The sequence below is a fragment of the Centropristis striata genome, chromosome 22, assembly GCF_030273125.1.
Source record: "Centropristis striata isolate RG_2023a ecotype Rhode Island chromosome 22, C.striata_1.0, whole genome shotgun sequence".
Lineage (NCBI taxonomy): Eukaryota > Metazoa > Chordata > Actinopteri > Perciformes > Serranidae > Centropristis > Centropristis striata.
In genome coordinates, this window is record NC_081538.1 from 13,590,639 (window position 1) to 13,608,056 (window position 17,418).

General features: G+C 41.3%; 1 protein-coding gene across 4 annotated transcripts in view; it reads right to left on the reverse strand.

Moving 5' to 3' along the window:
• Window positions 1-17,418, reverse strand: part of LOC131960761 (DENN domain-containing protein 5B-like) — a 133,090-nt gene that overhangs the window by 50,692 nt on the left and 64,980 nt on the right. For all 4 annotated transcript variants that reach the window (XM_059326031.1, XM_059326029.1, XM_059326032.1 and 1 more), the window contains one exon: window positions 11,334-12,021. In XM_059326031.1, the coding sequence (XP_059182014.1) occupies window positions 11,334-12,021 (688 nt within the window). The remainder of the gene's footprint in view (window positions 1-11,333; window positions 12,022-17,418) is intronic.

A 17,418-nucleotide genomic window follows, 5' to 3' on the forward strand; every position in this document is an offset into this window, starting at 1 on the left:
GACTCTCTTCTGCTGGGTTGGTGTGTAATCTCATCTTTAACTATCTGCGTACACTAAGTACACTTCATGTAACTGTATTCATTTAAGATTCAACTGGTTCACTCCTATATTTTAGTCTGGCTTTTGTAGCTGTAGTTGTAGAAGCTGTATAAAAGACTATAATTACCAGAGTTAGGATCAAAAAGTTTGATTGTAGAATCAACAGCACCTGCTACATTTTAACTAGTGAGCTTCACAGTGAAGTCTACTGACACATATATGACCAAGTTCACTTTAATTAAAATGATTTGCACAGCATGGTGTATGTATGGGGGAGAGAAAGACACTACTGACGTACCAGTAACATGTGACACTACGGCTGTTTCCACTAACGGGCAATACCCAGAATGAGGCAGGTCTCACTTGCTGAAACGCCTCTAATTTCAATACGAGCAGTCTGGAGCCGGCTTTTGTCGGGACTTTTTTCATCCCTGTTGAAGAGGAGGATCTTTTTTCTCCCCTGAAAACAGCCTGGTTACTGATTGGATAGATCGCTAAGCAGGATGTGACGTAGTACTCTACACAACAACAACACACACCATTTGTAAACGGGGCGAAGCAGTGTTGCCAACTTAGCGACTTTAGCAACTTAGCAACTTAGCGACTAACGAGCTGGAGCCCGGCTCGTTAAGAAGAGCCCCCGTTAGCAGCAGTTAGCTACAGTTAGCTCTGTAGCAGTACAGTGTGTATGTGCTGCTGCTGCAGGAGGTGTTCACTTAGCGATCTCTGTTTGTTTACAACAAGCTCCAGACACTCTGTGCACAGTTAGCGATGCCATTAATTCACAATCACTATGTTTATGATCAGTTTATGATCAGCGGAGTGCATAATTAGCCATGCTGCTTTCAGCTGCTGACGTTGTGCACAGTTAGCGACGGTGAAAACCATACGTCACCTCCAGACTCTCAAAATCCCTCTGGAGACACGCAGAGTGAGCGGACTTTTGAGAGGGTGTGGCCTGAGACTTTCCCGGTGGCCACTTTTCCCCCTAGTGGAAACACAGCTACTGTTGTAGCAGCTTTGCTTCCTCAGGGGCATTTATACCTGATCTGTTTGATCCGCCTGAAACGAACTCGGAGTGTTTTGTCCGATAGTCTGTTTTTCTGGTGTGAATGCTAAAAGAACTCAGGTGCGGAGTAAAGAACCGATCTCCGGTCCACTAAAATATGGGGATCTTAGTTCGCTTCCAGGTGCACCAGACTTCAGTTTACTGCAGGTGAGAACACAATCTGAACCAAAGGAAGGAAGCGAACCAAAAACAGCATTTTGGGTTGAATTTTGGCGAACATTTGAGAATCAACACCAGGCAATGTAGTAGCAGGATGAAAAATGTCTTGTGGACAGATATGGGATAATGATGAAGAAAAAGGCCCTTATCCAAATATGGTCTGACGATCAGAGAACACACAAAAACAACAAAGTCTTCATATTATTTAGAGACAGAATGGTGGCTAATGGATTCAATGGCACAGGGGATCAATGCCACATAAGTCTGCGACTTGCTTTGACAAAGTAGCCAGAGGTCCTGGACTGAACGTAAAATTCAAAGTACAAGTACAAGTAAACGAGCAAAATCTTGGTTCCAAGCCAACAACATTGATGTTATGGAGTGGCCAGCCCAATCCCCAGACCTTAATCCAGTTGAGAACTTGTGGGGTGACATCAAAAATGCTGTTTCTGAAGCAAAACCAAGAAATGTAAATTAATTGTGGAATGTTGTTAGAGAATCTTGGAGTGGAATAACAGCTGAAAGGTGCCACAAGTTGGTTGACTCCGTGCCACACAGATGTGAAGCAGTTATAAAAAACTGATCATCCAACTAAATATTAGTTTAGTGATTCACAGGATTGCTAAATCCTAGAAACAAAAAAGTTTGTAAAGTCAAAGGCAGACACTGCTATTTTTTTGAACACCCCTTTCAACTAATTGTCCAATTGCACAGCCTTACGAGCGTGCATATCACGAATGCTGGGTCTTGTTGGTTTTCTAAGAATCTACTGCACCTACTGGTACCTTGTTTGCCATGTAGCAATAAAAAATATACTAAAAACCTGGATTAATCTGGTTAGTCAAATTGGACTGCTGTTATTTTGAACACTACTGTATATACATTTGCAGTGTTTCATTGTTACTGAAACTGAACGATTCCATTCATCATTTTACCGTCTTTTACTGTCATGGTTTAGCAGTTTTTCACCTTAAAATCTACAGACATTTTTACAGTGTACAAAACAACTGACATACCCATGAGCTAACATTAAATCCATACTCAGAAACAAGCTATGCCAGTCAGAACCACCCACCTCTCTTTGTGTGTATGTGCTGTATGTTTGGTGTAAGTCTGTATTTGCTTTATCTCAAGTCTGAACAGGTTCAAAGTTTCTCCCACACACCCCCCTCTGTGGGAAACATAGGCTGGGAGTCTTACTGAAACTCTCCCTTTTTGTGTTTCATCAGATCCTTTCCAACCTGCTCCTTTTCACGCTCACATCACACCAGGATAAGTTTATCCTCAGTGTCTCAGCTGGCTTCGTTAACACTTTGCTGTTATAACCTGACATGTCTCCAAAGTGCTTCTCCTAAGTGATATATCTTTCACACCTCATAAATTTCACCCTCTTTCCTTTCCTCAAAGTGAGAAACTTCAAAGCTCACACTTCAAGGCCTCGTGGGGAATAGATGATGAGGTTGGAATTTAATAGTGTGAATTTATTTTCTCCTCTTGCTTAACTGAGTTGAACTAATTCATCATTTTGGTTCCAGTTAGAAATAGCTATGGGTGTTCCTTTCAAAAAGATGATGATTCATCTGTGACAACATTTGCTGCATCGCCAGAGAAACTCCCTTTTGAAATATGACAGGTGCAAGTGCCTGTGATAGATGAGCAAGCATGTTATCACCTAAAAAGGATCAAATCTGATATGGCAAAGCACGGCAGTGCCGAAAGCCGCGTCAGAAACAGGGCCTGATGCTGAAAAACAGGACAGGACATGTCGAGTCATTGTGAAACTGTTACTGTGCATCAGGGACTGATAAACACAGACAGCTCAGTCTCACAAGGGAAGAAGTGAGCTGTCTGTGGTAAACAGCTGACATTAGGTGTGCTTCAAATGCAGAGATGGTAGACTTCAACAGCAACAGGAAAAGAGTCAGGAAATGACTATATGGAGGGAAGATTAGAAATGAATAAAAATGAGGCTTAGAGACGCTTCTTGTCCCAAAACAAATCAAGAAACAAGGAAGAACTAATACTGTGTGAAACCCTTGGTCAGCCACTGGCAGTGAACTGGAAAGTGAGTGTGGAGTCTAAAGTCACTCCCAGGTATTTAAACTCATTGACATTTTTTAACTTTTTTTCCATCTATGTATATGTTTGGAATAGTACTTTGTTTAAATCTATTTCGAAAGAACATGGTGACAGTTTTATCAGTATTTAATGTGAGACAAGAACTGTTCAGCCACTTTGTGACTTTAGTAAGTGTTTGTGTCAATTTGGTGGCAACCTGTCGTGGCTCTTTGCCATGTGTAAACAAGACTGTGTCATCAGCATACATCAATATCTCCACAACGTCACATACCAATGATCGTTGATGTATGTGCTGAACAAAAGCGCCCACAAGATGGAACCTTGCAGTACAATGCGTTGGCTGTGTGGATTCAAATGGATTTTTGAAGAAAGCCAGGAAGAAGTGGTTGAGTCAGGTGTACTAAAGAAAGTGCACAGATAGTGCAGCTGAAGAGTGCAATTTTCAACATTTTGAGAAGCGCAATATCTGCCCAAATGATCTAATTGTAGAGGTCTGTGGTTGCGCAAGAGTGTTAGAACTATACAGCAGGCTTCAGTGAGGTCTTCAGTGTATCCTACAAAATTTTGTTCAAAGATGAAGCAACGTAATGTTAGAAGCTATTAGGGATGGAACGGTTCATGAAAACCGTCAGAATTGTTCGGTTCGACTGTCTCGGTTCAATTTGCGTGTGTTGCGTTCGGTTCATGCGCTGCTGATTTTTCTCATGAGGGGCGAAGCGTGTACACTCCAGAGCAAAATGTGGCGCTACTGCGCCTAAAGCCAACCACCAGTAGTGAACAACAACAACAACAACAACAAGCGAAGCAGTGAGCCGGGTGTAGCAGATAGAAAGAGTAGTGGGTCAGTTGTTGTGGAGAAATGTGTGGGTATGGTGAGTGGGAAAGAGCCAGAGTTAGAAGGTGCACCAGCAGCACTCTATAGCTCGGCTGTATGGGACCACTTTGCATTTAGAGTGACCTACGATGACGGCGGTAAGAAAGTTGTTGACAAAAGTGCGACAGTGTGCAAGCATTGTGCAACACGTGTTGTTTACGCTAACGGCAACACTATTCCGTTCTATGATTAAAGCACGGGAGCCACGATATAAAATCCCCTCCCGCAAACACTTCAGCAACACGGTAATTACCGCACTTTATGAAGAGACCCGACAAGGAATTGTTAAAGAGTTGTCTGACACAGCCTCTGTAGCGCTAACTACTGATGGATGGACCTCTAGGGCTACTGAAAGTTTCCTGACTGTGATTGCCCATTACATTACCTCAGAATGGCAGATGAAAAGCTCCGTTTTACAGACACGCCCCCTTTATGAGAGCCATACTAGAGAGCATCTCTCTGAAGCAGTGACAGAAGCAGTGACAGACTGGAAGTTGCAGTGCAGTATGTGTTAGTTTGGTTTAAGCTACATTTTATATTGATGATTATTTACTGGATGATTTATTTTGTTATTTTAGATAGCACAGTGACACTTAAGTTTGATAAGAAATCCAGCCTTAATTCTTTGATTGTATTTCAAGCACTGCACTTTTAAGTTCAAGAGGAAAAAAATGAGTTTTCCATGAAGTACTGATAATCAGGCAATTGATACATGTCAACATTATTTTTGAGTTAATTTCAAACAAAGGGACCTCAGTCAAGTGTTGATAGAGCCTATGCTTCTTTGTTAAAGATAACTGTGTTTGCCAAGTAAATGAAGCACATGTTGGAACTAGCAATGTCCCTTGTCTCACAATGATGTATCAAATGTTAGACTGCTTCATTCTTTCAGTTTTAACCCGACTATACAAGACACAATTGATTTTCCTAACAATCAACGTATACCGAACCGAAAACCGTTACCATAAAACCCAGAACTGAACCGAACCGTGGATTTTGTGAACCGTTCCACCCCTAGAAGCTATGTAGGTTGGCTATTAGAAGGGTAGGAACAGTGGTGGTGGATAGGCCAATCACCTAAAGAGACCGGTGTTTGTGTCTTCTTGTGAGAAGTTATGTCCGGAAGTACTTAGTTTTGAAGCCTAACCCTGGTCTTTTTCCCCCCCAAATCTTAGGATAGAGGTTTTAGGGCCTAACCTTAAAGCAGTGGTTTTGGTGCCTCTTAAAAATAGTTAAACAATCAACAAGCAGTCATTCAGACTGACTTAAGCCTGTAACACAGCGGGGATGCCAATGCAGGGGTTACAACAAATCCACTCAAGATATTTCTGCAGAAAATGTTTAACCTGACTCAACCTGACTAACCTGGCGCGATTCCATTAGGGTAAAGAGTGGCAGCTGGCAAAGTCTCAGGCCACTCCCTCTCAAACGGCCACTCACTAGGCATGTCTCTGTAACAAAAAAAGGCCCCAGCAGGATTTACGAGACTCTGGAGGTGACGTATGGTTTTCGATCGTTGCATAATCACTTATCGACAGTTTCGACAACATGCACAACAACTGCGCCGCCATTGCTAACTGTGCACAGCGTCTGCCGATGTAAACAAATGGGCATACGAACTCTACACAAAGTGTCCACCACTGATCATAAACAAACGGGCATGCTAACTGTACACAAAGTGTCCGCCGCTGATCGTAATTTACCAGCATCGCTAACTGTGCACAAAGTGTGCTTGTTTTAAACAAACAGAGATCGCTAAGTGAACACTTAATGCTGCAGCACATACATACTGTACTACTACAGAGCTAACTGTTAGCCTATTAGCACTGTGCTACTGTGCATCTCGTTTTGCGACGCCATACTGCACTATGAAAGGGCAGAATATCACACCTTCATGGGATCACTATGAACGCCCTAAGGTGAAAAGCCAGCACAGGTCTTTCCAGCAATATAGTGGAGAATTTGCAGAACCATACTATGAAAGGGGCTAATGTTTCTTGTCACTTGTGACTACTAGCTACTTCGCTGCCTTTTAAAAACGGCACGTTGTTGTGGCGTCGAGTATTACGTCACATCCCGCTCAGCATGTCAAATCCCGCTTAGCGTTCTATACAATCAGCAACTAGAGCTTTTCTGATTCCGAAACCAGTATCGGAAATTGCTCCAATACTGCCAAAAATGCTGCCATCTGTATCGGCGAGCACTGGAGTCCAGGCACCGATCTGATACCACGTAATTTATTAAATTAGTAATCTATTTACTGGTTTGCTCTGTTAGGCTCTCAAAACAGTGACGCTTTATTTATTTAAGTTGCTGTTGGACAACTGTTTGTACACGGTTTTATTTAAAAATAAATGTAAAAATAAATGGCTTGAATCTGCTGTATTTATTCATGTTTTACAAAGGGTTTAACCTGAGCCAGGCCTTACCACAATGATAATCATATCTCAGTCATGTAGGTGTAGTATGATATTTTTTTTTATAACATACTGGTATCGGATTCGGTACTCGGTATCGGCCGATACCCACAGCACAAGTATCAGAATCGGTATCGGGAGGGAAAAAATTGTATCGGAACATCTCTATCAGCAACCAGGCTTTTTTCAGGGGAGAAAAATTGCCCTGCTCTTCCAAAGGGCCAAAAAACATCCAGTCAAACGGCTGCTAGGGCCGGCTCACATTCAAATTAGGGGCGTTTCGGCAAGGTCGACCATTCAACTACCTTCTTAATTTAACATTCCTGATTACTTTATAACATTATCACTCTATTTCTACTGTTGTACTGTTGTCCTGCCTCATATTATTTTACAGCATTATGTAATATTTAGGGGTCTAAGAAACCTTTGAATTCAGAGATCCTCAAACTGAATTTCTTGGATCATATTTCATGTCTCATCAGTATCTGAAACAACACCCCACCACCAATACAGCTGTTGTTTTAACACAGAGCTGATCTGAAATCCTGGCCCTCAAATGGTATCTAGTTCATTTCAAAGCTCTTTGATGTGGCTTACTGGGAAACCATGTCTTTACAGATGTGGCATTGTGCATAGCATCGTCATTAGAACAGGAAAGAGCTATTGCTACCACAAAGTTGGAAGCACACTGTTGTCTAAATATCATTGTAAGCTGTAGCATTAGCATTACCCTTCACTGGAACTAGGGGACTCTGTGTATTGCCTGCCAGGAATGTAAATTAGCTACACTGATTACCATATAATGACATTCCTGCATGCCCCAACCCCCCACTGTGCCCCATGATTGGAGGAGACACTAGCCTGCCACTTTCTATCCCCATCCGTCACATCCTAGAAGTGTATAAGGAGGACAGCTAGGAGGGCTGATGATGCCTGTATTTCTTGGTGTAATTGCTTGTTGATTGATTAAGAGGAGCGTGGGAACATATGTCCGGGCATCGTCTCATTAACATCCAGCAAACGTTCTCCATCTTTCCCCTGAACTGAACCCTTCGATCACCTGCCTCCAGTCAAACAGCGCTCTGTGCAGGGTTTCCCCCTCGTCACATGGAAATGAGGGCTCGTTTGGACACAGTCGGAGCCCGGGCTGAGTGCCAGCGGTGATTCCCAATGAAAAATGACAAACACTTGAACAAAACAGGGATTTTTTTTTCATTTCAGAATGAGATTTGGTTCTAATCATTTCCCTACAGAAGCAACTGCCTTTGACGCTGACAGTAATGAATAAAACACTGAGACCCATTTTTCATCAAAGGATAATGGGATGAGAGCGGAGCAGTTTGCCCACTGAGACTGCTTCAGTTAACATTTCTAACACTACTCTGCCACAAATTTCCTTAAATGCAGCAGATATACAGTCCTAATTTGTGAGATCTGGTTTAATTTGACATTTTGGTGCAAGGTGATCATTGCTGTTGTCCTTTTTTCTGTGTCAATCTGGGTAGATGCTCAGGATGGAGGTTCTTCTGATGCAGTGTTTCTAGCTATTCACAGTTTATGCTTACTACCCCGTACTTAAAGGAACAGGTCAGTACTAGTGGTAACACACAATAGGCGTGTTTCCTTTAAGGGGAAGAGTGGCCACCGGAAAAGTCTCAGGCCATGCCCTCTCAAATGTCCGCTGACTCTGTGTGTCTCCATCACAAAAAGGCCCCTAGAGGGATGGTTTTCGATCCTTGCGTAATCGATCAGTGACAGTTTCGGCCGTGATCACATAAGCGATGAATTAAACATGGGAGAAGCAACTGTGGCCGCCGTCGCTAACTGTGCACAAAGTCAGCAGCTGATCATAAACAAAGCAGCATGGCTTATTATGCACAGCGTCTCCGTTGATCATAAACATAGTGATCGTGAATTAACCAGCATCACTAACTGTGCACAAAGTGTCCGGTGCTTTTTGGAAACAAACAGAGATCGCTAAGTGAACACCTCCTGCAGCAGCAGCACATACACACTGTACTGCTACAGAGCTAACTGTTAGCCTATTAGCAATTTGCAGACTGGACGCTAAGGGGTTAACATCCCCTCCGACTTAAACTCGTTGTTACTCTTCTTAACGAGGCTCCTTAAGAAGAGTAAGAACGAGTTTCCAAAAGTCTCCAATAACACCAGAAAAAGTTGCTGGATTTGTTTCCAGACGCGTTTTGGAAAAATATTCGCTAAGGGGGTCTGAAAAGTCGTTAAATATAGCAACAAAGTCGCTAAGTTGGCAACAGTGCTTTACCGGCTTTTACAAATGACTGTGTCACATCCTGCTTAGCGATCTATCCAATCAGCAACCAGGCTTTTTCCAGGGGAGCAAAACGGCCCTGCTCTTCTACAGGGACAAAAAAAGTTCCGTCAAAAGCCTGCTCAGGAAGGCTCATATTCAAATTAGGGGCGTTTCAGCAAGTGAAACCAGCCTCATTCCGGGTATTGCCCGGTAGTGGAAACATCCCTATTGTTTTGTGGTGGAATGTGTGCCCTTTAAATGTACATGTAGTTGTGTGGAGTAAAATCTTGTAGTTTCTTGGCCCTGCCAGCTTGCAGGAACTATCTATTCTACGATTGGAACCGGCCAGAACTCAGCTTGACAGTTTATTGCACAAAGCAGTTGGCAAGTTACTTTATATTAAAATGTTCCTGATGATTTTTACTTAGGTGCTGACTTTTCACAGTTTCAGAGCAGTTATTAACAGCAGTGCCACAGTAGTAAAGTATACCCCACTAGTCCAAACACAAAGTGTCCTGAAGCTGCCTTCTAATCTCACCCTGAGGCCTAATGACTCCCTCTGAGCTGAGCCACTGTGCTGCAGTACAGTACGAAGCAATACAGTCAGCCAATGAGACTACAGCATCTAATCCTTAACCCATGTGGTGTCATTACACTGTGGGTGCAGAGATAGTGGCAGCCTGCGGGGCAGAAAAGTGAAACCAATAGACCCCCAAGGAGTAATTGCCAAATTTACAGCAGAAATAAACATGTTTACAGCCTGGGAGAAAAACAGTTTTGGTCTCTATAGATAAGTTCATCACAGCTGCGAGGGAGGTGAACCTGATAATTGTGCTCATTTAAATGACACAGTTCAGAAGTTTTAAAGATGCACTTCTGGATTTAGTAGGTTTACCATTTTCAAGGAACAGCAGGCTGATTTCACTTGTTCACCTCTTGTAATTGCTGTGCGCCACAGGAGCTCCTCCTGCTACAGAATTTTTATGTTGCACAATACTGTAGATACACAGTTATTTTGGGGTTGTGGAGCTGGTGTGCGTGCACTGCAAACCTTTTCTATTCTATTCTACATGACTCATGCGGCGCAGGAGATAAACAAACACAGAAAGTGTTGCAGCGTGCTGCAGACTGGAGGATTGAAACTGAGAAAGCGTAGGATGTAGGGATGTAGGATGAAAGGTGATCTTGGTCCACAGACCAGTTCAAAGTATCTGCTCTCGATGTGAGGTCCTACAACAGTGCCTCACTGCAGCTGTGAATAATAGATGAAGGAAAATCTGATCACTGTGTAGCTCAAGATTATCTGACATTTTTTTCTCCGTTTTCTTTTGTCTCTGAGCTGGCAACACAACACTAAGTAACAGTTTTCCTTGCCTGGCAGGCTGCCTCTAAGTTTCAATTAAATGTCTCCACTGAAAAGTCAAATTTCATAGAAAATCTCTTCTCCATTCTATCTTATGTTGCTCATAAGTTTGGGCTGTAACTTTCCTCTTCAGCAGAGTCTGATTGAAATTAATGAGGAAGCATATGTTTTTTAGACTCCATCCCAACACAGCCTGCCTGCTGACCTTATTCCTGCATGCTCATTTTTTGGTATTTATAGTAATTATGTAAAGTACTTTGAACTTGTGTGAATCAGGCTGCACAATAAAGTCAAACTTTATCACTTTCTGCCTTCAGCCACACAGAAGCAGCATCCCTTTAACTCAAACCTCAAAGTGAGATACTAGAACGAATATTTAGTTCAACATGAAATATGATGATATTAATGGATTTTATCACTCTATTATTGTTCTTTCCTGCACAGAGAAATAGTGCGAATTTCAGCAAAAGATGATTTATTATATAGAATAGTAACAAATACGTTTCAGGAAGTGTGGTGGAATTTCTCAGTTACGGAATCTGGTTTTCCCCTATGTCAAGGAATGAGGTTTTAAACCAGGAAGTAAGTTAGCATTTTAGCATCATGGGCTCAACTCAATGAGGATTTTGAATGGGTTTTAGGTTAGATGTCTGAAATAAGGTCTGTGGTTAACACAAGCTGAAGAGATGTTTGTGTTTTGTTGTACGACATAAAACATGTTAGTAAATACCAAGGTTATTATAGTTAATGAAAATCCTGGTGCCCATTTTTCCATGTCATATTTTTGATCTGAGCCTAATATTGAAATATGAAAAAACAAGCATTTTTTTCAGGTTTTTTTGTGTCATAATAACAAACACATAACCAGTCAATTTTTCATTATTTGATTTTTGATTGCCAACTGAGAATAGAAAGAACGAATGATTTACGGATTTGAAAGGCATCAATGTATCATTTTTGTTTTTTGTCCCGAAAGAAGAAAGAAAGAATGATTCCAAAAAAGTTTTGGTGTGTGTAAAATGTAAATGAAACAGAATGCAGTTATTAACAAGCGTGCTTACCATGTGAGTAGAGGAGGATCTGCATCTCCAGCAGGGTACAGGTGAACACCTGGACCAGGTTCTCCACTCCCAGCAGATTGAAGGCCTCTGCCAGGGGGAAGTCAGCCAGCTGCAGCTCCCCCAGCCCGGGCCTCTGGCACACAATGGGCTCGTATACACCGTGGAACTTGAGCGAGCGCCCTGGAGCGGGCAGCGGCACCTCGTACAGGATGTTGTGAACGTAGCTCTCCAGGGGCAGCGGGGGGGCGGAGCCTGCAGTAACCGCCCTGTGCAGCTGAGACAGGAAGCGTCGGCAGGCGTGCATGAAGGGCATGGGTGTGATCAGACACAAGGCCTTGGACACGTAGAGGGTGTCCCGCGATGAGTCGTAGCCGCCCGCCCTACGAGACGAGGAGGACGAGGAGGTGGGGGAGTCGGCCTCGTCTAAACTGCTGGCCAGGGAGTCCATGCTGGAGGAGGAGGAAGAGGAGGAGGAGGAAGGGGTGCTGGCGGTGGCGCTCTCTGCATTGTGCATCTGGTAGAGGGTCTGCATGGCAGAGCAGATCTGTGGGCTTGTCACCTCCTCGTAGAAGGTGTGGACGAAGCCGTAGGTCCGAGAGCCATCCTCCTTTGTGATGATGAAGGAGTGGAACTGAGGATCCCTCCGGTCCGCCTGCGTCCTGAACGACAGGCCTTTAGGCATGCACAGCTGCAGGGAGAGAGAGGGAGCAGAGTCAGACACCTATTCAACACAGACTGCACTCAGGTCTCCTTAAACCACTGAAATCATTCTGAATCATTCGTAAAAACAACATTTTTTTTTTTTTACAGTGTATGAGGTATGAAATAATTCTAAAGGCATATCCTTTAGAATTATTTCATACCCCATACACTGTTAAAAAAAACAAAAACATAGTTTTTACGGTAAAAAAACGGCAGCTGTGGTTGCCAGAACTTTACCGTAATAAATACGGTGCAACTTTTTCTAATATTATGGTAAAAAGATATTAGCACTGTTGATTTCATGTTTAAGATTGTCATTTTATACCATATTTTACCATAAAAAATAAAACGTTTTTCCATCAAAAGAAACACTGTTTTGTCATATAATTGACAAGAAAATACTTTGTAAATGCCGCATATATTAACGATTTTACCATTAAATATTACAGTATAGTTTTGTTAGAGATATGGTGTTAAGTACATTTGACAGTAAGAAAAAATATTTTTACAAAAAATAAATGCGAAAATGATGACTTATATATATATATTACAGTATAGTTTTGCTACAAACACAGTGCACAGTGTATTTTACAGAGTAATGTATTTTTTTTTTTAAATGTAAAAAATATTGTCTTGGCTGATATATACATTTACAGTGTCTCATTGTTACTGAAACTGAATTAACCCATTTATCATTTTACAGTCTTTTACTGTCATGGTTTAAAAGTTTTTCACTGTAAAATCTACAGACATTTTTTACAGAGTATGTCACACACATGGAGTATATTGAGACTGTTGATGAACTAGACAATATATCATTATTTTGGTTTATAAACAAATATTCACAAGTTTAAATGATGTTCTGAGTGATATTGGTAGCGTGTGATGCTTTCACAGCCAAACTCTGACTGAGCCAAATGCACATAAACTGTTGATATAAACACAGTCAGCAGTAAATCTGACTTATTAGCCTCATTATGTTCATCTGGCTGCTGAGAGCTGAACAGGAACAGACTGGAGACAAGAGCTGCTCCGTGCCAACACACACACACACACACACACACACACACACACACACACACACACATTCAAATGTGTTTACTGCTCTGTGCACAAACACACATACATATGTATGAGCTACAGAGTCGGCTGCACACATGAACAACATGAACAACATTTTGACCCTTTTTATATTCAATATCTTTATTTATGACGATGCTTGCAGCATATTAAACACAAACACACACACACACAGGATTGGATGATGATGAGTCATGTGTCTCCCTGATCAGTACTGACAGATCATCTCTCCTACACTCACAGTCTGTCTGACATTAGTCACCCCCACGACCACATTTTTTATTTTGTTTTGTCGTCTAGAAAACAATTACATTTCACGTGTTTCACCTCTCAGCGCTGCAGAGCTGAGGAAGGTAATCAAATCAAAGAGAGCAGTGAGAAACATGCTCTAAATCTCTCACAACAGGGCGATAGAATTTGACAAGCTTTGTGTCACTGGTTGCCTGCAGAATAAGCCGGGGTGTGCTCAAAATGGCTTAGCTACATTAGTGAGAAGCAACAACGTGACAGTACAGACTATGTAGGAACTAATGTTCATCTGACCTCCATGACACAAGAGGCAAAGTACAATATGACCTCATTCAACTGTTTTCCTATTTCCGCATGAACTATTTAAGGTAGGTGGTACTACCTAGGCAGACGCAAACGTGTCACCAGCCAATCAGGATCGGCGTAATGAGATTAATGCTTCTGAGGTCTGCAGCAGGGCATGCATCCGATAGTGAGACATCGAACGGAATATTATGAAAGACCATAGAATCACCATCAGTGGCTTTAGACCAGAGGTCTCAAACTCAAATTACCTAGGGGCCGATGGAGGCAGTATCAAAATGACCAAAAAAAAGACACAATATGACCAAAAAAAGACACAAAATGATCAAAAAAGACACAAAATTACAAAAAAAGACACAAAATGACTAAAAAAGACACAAAATCACCACAAAGACACAAAATTACAAAAAAGACACAAAATGACTGAAAAAACACTAAATTACTTTAAAAAGACACAAAATTACAAAAATGACACAAAATGACCAAAAAATATACAGAATTACCAAAAAGACACAAAATGACCAAAAAATACACAGAAGTACCAAAAAAAGACACAAAATGATGAAAAATAACCAAAAAAGACACAAAATACCAAAAAAGACACAAAATGACTGAAAAAACACTAAATTACTTTAATAAGACGCAAAACGACTAAAAAATACAAAAAAATACCAAAAAAGACACAAAATGACAGAAAAAAGACACAAAATGACAGAAAAAAACGAAATTACTTAAAAAAGAAACAAAATGACCAAAAAAAGGACACAAAATGATTTAAAAAAGACACAACATGATGAAAAAAAGAGACAAAATTACCCCCCCAAAAAAGACCTAAAATTACCAAAAAAGTAATTAAAGGGACCTTCCACACACAACACGGTAAAGTGTCATTCATATAAAACTCACATTAAACTTTCATATCAAGGTGGGGGCCACAAAATATGGTCACGAGGGCCGCAATTGGCCCGCGGGCCGCGAGTTTGAGACCTATGCCTTAGACCATAACACTACACAAAGTGGTGTTTGTCAGTTACAAGGAGCCTGCACCAGACAACTGGATAACTACATTTACCTCAGTTGAAAAGAGACATTTCTAATGTATTAGTGGATCCTTTTTTGGTGGTTGACCAACAGCATTGTTTTAGTTTAGACAAAACCTGATAAAAAAAACAATGCCAGAAAAAACAACAACAGTGTGTTTGTTTGTGTGTGTGTGTGTGTGTGTGTGTGTGTGTGTGTGTGGTTGTGTGTGTTGGAGCTTGAAAACAATCATCACGGGGCCTTTACTGATGGGCTGCAGGCACAAAAAGTGTGATTACACCCCCCATCCTCCCTGTCTCCCACCTCGCAGCAGGAGAAGCTGAGATGAGAACATTCCAGAGAGGAGAAGGAGGTGGTGCTGAGGAGGAGGAGCAGGAGAGGAGATCAGGGGCCTTGGGGTCACAAGACATAGAAAGAGAGAGAGAAATGATGCAGAATGTCTCCATGTCGTCACCCCTCGACAGCTCCCAATCATCCAGGTGTCGGGTTTCAGACCCCGCAGTGCACCATAATGGCCTGTTTCCATGCCGACGTAAGGCGAGAACCGCCGCTGAATTATTCAGCAGTGCTGACGCCAGGGCAGGTGGAAAAATAGGCGGTGACCACGAGAGAGAGAAACACACACACACACACACACACACACACACACACACACACACACACACACACACACACACGTACACACACACGTACACACAAACACACAATGCAAAAAAGGTGTGTCTAAAAACAAGATAAAAACACTTAATCTGAAGGAAATGATCTTGCTGCATGGACAGATAATTTCACTTGACAAGATTTCTTAAATTCAGATTATTAAATCTAGAAATAAGCATGTTGAACACTTGAAATAAGAAATTAACTCTTAAAACAAGATTAATTATCCAACACTTCTAAATCTAAAGGTTTTTTTTATCTTGGTAAGAAACAAATCATTTGCAGTAAACTCTGCTCGGGCCAGTTCATCACTCATGTTTTAAGAGTTAATTTCTTATTTTAAGTGTTCAACATGCTTATTTCTAGATTTAATAATCTTAATTCAACAAATCTTGTCAAGGTAAATTGTGCATGCAGCAAGATCATTTCCGTCAGATTTACCGTTTTTATCTTGTTTTTAGACACACATTTTATGCACCACACACACACAGACACAGACACAGACACAGACACACACAGACACACACACACACACACACACACACACACACACACACACACACAGCCTGTATCTCCACATGGAGGACCCCCTCCTGTTCTTCCTACCAAGGTCATCATACTGACAGTTTAGCACCTTCAGCAGAGTGTTGGTGAACAATAACACTTCTAAAATACAAATTCAAGGACTTTTCAGTAACTCTCCAGTTCGGGTTTAATGAAACAAAATGACAATAACATTTGCATACTTTAAGTTTAAAAAAAAGGCTTATTATTTGTTGGTTTGTTTTTTCTTTCTCTGGATGTGATACAGTGGAGGACGATAGGATAATAACTTCTAAGATCACTGATTCAATCTGAACACGCTTTTGTTCTCTCAGATCTCTCTTTTTGAGTGCTCAGAATCCTCAGCACACTCAACACCTATTGAACAATTCATTATGTCCAAGGTTGATTTAAAGTGTCTATGACAATATAAAAACAGCTATACACAAAAACCTGAAAAGCTCTCTTGGTCATTTTATTTTTTATTTATTCTTATCTAGCCAACCTCATAGTTTTCAAAAGGATCGTTTTCTCCGCTACGGTCTTGTCCCAAACGTTTTTAAAGCACCAGGCTTCAATATTGGATCAGGAGGTAAAATAACACTCAAAACAACTTGTTTTGCTTACATTTTTTCTGCACTGGAATTCTACTCCTTAATACATACTCCTTCTTTAGACACTTTATTTTTACATTACATTTTATTGTATTTTTATGTTTTATTGCTTGAAGTATGCCTAGGTTGTTCTTTTTATTTAATTGCGTTGTCATTGTCTCTGTGTGTAATGCTGCTGCTACACTGTAATTTCCCAGCTTGGGATAAATAAAGTCTATCTATCTATCTATCTATCTCTCTATCTCTCTATCTGTCTGTCTGTCTGTCTGTCTGTCTGTCTGTCTGTCTGTCTGTCTATCTATCTATCTATCTATCTATCTATCTATCTATCTATCTATCTATCTATCCATCCATCCATCCATCTATCCATCCATCCATCCATCTATAACCATTGATGTTCAGGTAACTTTCACCAGGATAACTCAAGACAATGTTTAGATTTTATGAGGCAAAAAATGGTCTTTTTAAGCAGATTTATGCTCAGTGAACATTGGAAAACCTCACTTCACTGAACAGTTTAGTTCCTTTAATCCTGCAGTATGTGATTTAACCTTGTCAAAAAAACTGCCTCTTTATTCACTTCTAATCAAACCCCTCGACATGAAACATCTAAATTGAGACCACTGAAATAGGAAGATGCACTCAATGCAGACCTCCATGCAAAGCTCTGAGAGGATTTATGATCACTCTGTTACCCAGGGTCCCTTAAAAACATGCACTGAGTGTCTTAATCCAGGGCTTCAATTCTCAGAATGTGAGCTTTGTTTCCTCAGGACGAAGAAGTGTCTCAATGTCCTCTCTCCCTGCCCTGCTGGAGGTAAGTTTGGACTCATTAACCGTGTTTCCTTTAGGGGGAAGAGTGGCCACCGGGAAAGTCTCAGGCCACGCCCTCTCAA